The 5024-nt window shown below is 45.9% G+C and overlaps 1 protein-coding gene across 1 annotated transcript in view; it reads right to left on the reverse strand.

Moving 5' to 3' along the window:
- Positions 1-3096: 3096 nt before the first annotated feature.
- The window catches only part of LOC119288399, a 17766-nt gene continuing 15838 nt past the window's right edge, over positions 3097-5024 (reverse strand). Inside the window, exon 11 of the mRNA XM_037568022.1 lies at positions 3097-3977. Coding sequence (XP_037423919.1) covers positions 3408-3977 — 570 coding nt within the window. The 3' untranslated portion in view covers positions 3097-3407. The remainder of the gene's footprint in view (positions 3978-5024) is intronic.

Below are 5024 nucleotides of genomic sequence, written 5' to 3' on the forward strand. Positions count from 1 at the left end.
GCCCCAAGCTAGCTCAATCCGCTGGAACTTCAGCCGTCCAGCCGGAATACGCACGTATACAGCAAAAGCACGGCCGATCGAATTGATCTACTAGCCGGCTGACTCAACTACGCACGCACGCAAGACTTGAATTGATACCCAACAGGCTCGTGTCGAGCCTGTGTATTCTTTATTGCTTTTCAACTCACAGTGGTATTACAAGCCCGGGGTATACATGTATATATAGTAGTACAAAGCTAGCTATCCAATTCTAATCGGTGACTAACTCTAGACCTACTCGGATACACACATGTAGCCTGAACCGGACACACACCAGCCGACGGGGGATCAAGTCGTGGTTAATTCCAACATATACCAGCAGAATGATGCTCCAGAAAATGTATTTTGGCCAGTTTGTATGCCATTCCCCTACAACTCTTAATAGAATTGAACAAATGGGAGCACAATTTTTTATCGAAGTCAACATGAACTTGTCAGTAATTCAGCAGACCTTCTTTTTCTATACAGAACGGATTGTTCCTCAAAAAATTATAAAGCATGTACTGATGCATAAACAAACTAAGAAAGTCTATAATGAAGCTGAAACAACATGCTAAAAAATGTAACCAGTCACAGAATAAGATAACTTTAGCCTTGATTTAGTGATACACTTGACTATCTATCGAACTCCAGCCGATTAATTTATAAACCATCAGATTTACCTATAAGGGAGTAATTGTCTGTAAGCTGGGTCTTCCTTGCATGCATTTCATAAATAAAACTGTAAAGAGAAGGTAGGACTTGCTTACATACCTGAATATTTACACTTCACATACAGAGACAATATATCTTCAATTCATAGGTAGGACTCAAGAATGTATAGCACAGTTCCATGGCAGCAAAAATCTTCAATAACCTGTTAACTCCACAAAACAACGATATTTGAGATCTCACGTTTTGTTGACGTATTCACATATAGAGGAAGGAGATGTATGTCGACAAGAGAGGAGAAGCACCAAAGGCACTCGAATAAAAATCAAAAAACAAAAACGACAAATGGCACTGGGAGTTTGGAGCCCATCCATCTGATTTAAATGATGGGAAAGAGTAATGATTTTGTCCTCTTGTGGCTTTGAAATACAATTAGAAAAGTTCAGTTAACTGCTGAATAAGTGATTTAAGTTTATCCAACTTCCTTAGTTCTGAAAAATGAACAACCCCCTCTCATAATATAATTTTATACTTCATATTTATGCAGATATTGCCCAAATGCTCCCTCTTGTGAGTTTAATAGTAGTTTAGTATAAAATCGCAGATCCTACACCACTCACTAAAGTTCAGCGTCGCAAGGCCTCAAAGATCCTGCTGATGTTGATAAACAAATGATGCTTCCTAGACAGAAGAAATGGAAATCCAGGACAAAGATTAGATACATCCAGGACCAATTGTGCTGATCAGAAAGGCAAAAGAAATGGGAACCCACTTCGGCGCCTATACCATCAAGGACCGCCGAGATGGCTATAGGCGCCGACCACCAAGATGGGTATAGGCGCAGGAGTGAGCTCAAGAGGCACGATAGGTATAGCTCGTTTTGCAGCTTATTTCCAACTCATATAAAAAACAGTTAGTTCCAACTCTTACCGCTGGACTACTGTCTGCTATCTACCTCAAACTGTATCTATACTCCAGAAGCAGCAAGCGAGGTCCAAGGCCGTAAAGGAAATATTTTTTTTGGAAAGCGAAAGTATATATACTCTGACAAATGAGGTCTTCATGATCTAGATAGATCCTTCTCACAAGGAGGTCTTGAATCCCTAGGGATCTTCTCCAATGGAGGCCTTGGACTCCAATGAAGTCTTCTCTCTCAGGAGGAATCCCACAAGAGGAGGTACATGAGCTAAGCTCTAATGTTTTTAGATTTATTCTTAGCTAAGTCTAAATGGAGGAGGAGGAGAAGTATATATAGGTCCAAATCATGAAGGGGTAAGGAGGGACGAAATGGGGATACATGGGCAAAGCCTAACAGCCACACGCAGGAGGCCCCGTGCGCATGGGGTAAGTGGATCATGTGCGCACTGGGTTTCCAGCGACCTGACGCGTTAGCCCGTGCGCATGGGCTTATACCGTGGGCACAGGGTCCCGTGTGCACGGGGTCCAGGGGCCCGTACGCATGGGGTATCCTAAAGCTTGCTGTCAGCCTCGTGGACGCCCGTCGACGCATATGAAACCTCGCCTTCTTCTTGACGGTTCCTTCTCCGCTTCCAAGCTTCCCTCCCAGATGGTGTAGTTGTACTCTTCCGCATGAACTCGTCCTCACTATGTGTGAAGCTCCGACAATACCTATGAATGCACACGGGAGGAAGGTCAAGTAGTGTATCATCCTATAATGGGTCAAGTGAACACGTGTAAAGGAGATGATTCACCTTTATGTATATGAAGTAGATGTGGCACGTGTCACTTGCCAAACGAACTCTTGACATGGTGATGTTCATAGGATGCTCTCATCATGCAACCTCCCCAAAGAAACGCTTGGTTCGTGAAGCAACTCTGAACAATCTTCTCCAGAAGGATAAATCAAGACTGAGCTTGATTCTGGGGATTAACTAAGGTTGCAGAGTATGAAAGCAAGACTTGAGATGAAAGCCCGGCAGAGGCAGAATTTTCTGCACCAAGATGCAGCAGGTGGAAGCCCACGCCTTGATTCAGTGGTCTCTGACTCTCTAGCCCCATTGCGTGCTTGCCAGTCTGACACACAAAAGCTTGCTAGTCTGACACACAAATACAATGGTGTGCACAAGATGATATTCAGTCAATTGTTTTGAGAGGTTGTGCTAATAAGCCAAAATGAATGTGCTTGTTTTCAAATTGTTTGGTCTTCAGAATCCGGACAATCTTCATCAGGAAAGACAACTGGACTGAACTTGGTGTTGGGTAGTACACGCTTCGCTTACATAGACGCCCCACTGTACACCGACCAGGGTTTTGGTTACTCCTCGAAATTTCGAGATTTACCACGGTTACCGTGTATTTCCACGCCCCACAGTAAATCTGCATTTCGAGCAAAAAAGATAGAAATTTTTGAATATTTTGAATTTAGGTGCTCAATATACAGGCAAGTACGGTAGCATCTCAATTATTTCAACATAGTTAGTTTTGGCGTGATGGTAAGTGGTAAAAATGCCCCATTCGGTAACCAAAACAGTGACACAGACACAGCCGGCAGACGAAGAGATCATCAGAATGCCGTCGGAATTATTAAGCATAAACAAAAACGTGGTTCACTCAAGATTACAAAAAGATAAGTAAGTCAATGCGCAGTAGGCTATAGGGGTCGACAACTGGACTTGCGCCGTGATTGATGGAAGCAACGGAGAGTGGCGGGGTGGTGTAGGCTGCATCGCCATTTTGCTTCGTTGAGGATTTCAGTTTCAGTGCGCCGGAAGAGTGGAAGAAGAAGCCCCCACCGTTGGTTCTTCCACCTCCTCCTCGGCCCGCTTTTTGGCTTTGCCTCTCCCCTTCACCGCGCCACCCGCCAGCCGTCTGCCTAATTTGGGAGTACTTCTCACGGTGAAGTATTGCCACAATTTGGTTTTCATTGACTGTCGCATGGCAATACTTCTCTGGGTCGGCCCGTCGTTCCTGTGATCGCTGAGCAGCGGCCAGAGGGCGTCCACGACGTCGCCCATGCGCGGCCGCTCCTCGGGCTCGCTCTCCAGGCACCGGCACACGGTCGTTGCCGTGATCCACGCTGCACGCAATGAATACTCCCCGTGCAGCCTCTGGTCCATGAGATGGTGAAGCTTGTCCTTGCTGAGCAGGTAGGGGCGCGACCACTCCACCAGATCTCTTCCCGGACCGGGTTGCATCTCGTTGACGCACGGCCGCCCAGTCAGAAGCTCCAGGAGCACCACACCGAAGTCGTACACATCGCTTTCCGCCGTCTTGTCCCGTGCATTCTCTTTTGCCAAGCGAAAGCCAAACAGCTTCACCGTTGGTCTCTGAAAAACAAAAGGAGATCGTATATATCATAGTAGGGTGGAAAATATATAAATTGGTAAAAGGCAAATATAATCTACGGACGGTATGGATTTTATTAAACCTCCTTTTCAAAAAAAGAGAAAGAAATGATTTTATTAAACACTTTTTTTGCAGGGAATGAATTTTGTTAAATGACTGAACATCGGGTGCGAGCCGTCCGAACTCCGAGGATGCTGAGCACGGTACCAAAAGAACCAAGAAAACAAAAACAAAGGACATGACCCGAAAAGTCATGCTGGGGCTATCAATCACACACAGTAAAGAGCAACAACGGCCGATAACATCCTGCACGACACATATACTATGATTAAAGGTTCTCAATAGCGAAGCCTTCAGGATTGTCAGATCTAACCACTAAAAGCAGATCAATGGTTTTCACCCTAGTGAGTGACTCTGAGCAATCTCCAAGAAAAGCCTTCGATATGGAGCACGGCATGAGAACACCGCATTGCATTGCAAGGTACAACCAAATTAAGATCCCACCCATGGTTTTCACCCCGGAGTCTCGAGACCCAATACTGCAAGAGTACTACCAAACTGAAGTCACCTTGTGTTGTCATCTGCACTTATCGAGTCGGCACCTTCATATCTCATAGCCATGAGAAGGCTAATGCCACCAAGTATCTCCAGGATGGGAAGGTATGCCTCCAGAGACAGCTACTCATGCACAGAGCCTTGACGTGAACATTGTCATCAGACCGATCGATAGCCGCGTGCACACAGGCGAGCTGCAAAAAGTGACGCCTGCCGTCACCAATACAAAGGACACATGTTGTGCATGGCATAGAACGCGAAAAAGAGGTGTCGACGCCACCAACTTCCAAGGAGGGACCATTTGACAGCACCGCACTATAGATCTGAACTTGGAGCCACAAGACTTCCATAAGTTGGACATGGCTGCCAGGAAGGGGCCGGGAGTTGATGGTGGATGGTTTGCTGGGACGAAATATTGATGGGATGGCCTAACTTAGAGCATCTCCACTCGTTCGCCCCACACCCTCCCCCCC

Source organism: Triticum dicoccoides, chromosome 4A, assembly GCF_002162155.2.
Source record: "Triticum dicoccoides isolate Atlit2015 ecotype Zavitan chromosome 4A, WEW_v2.0, whole genome shotgun sequence".
In the NCBI taxonomy this organism is placed as follows: domain Eukaryota; kingdom Viridiplantae; phylum Streptophyta; class Magnoliopsida; order Poales; family Poaceae; genus Triticum; species Triticum dicoccoides.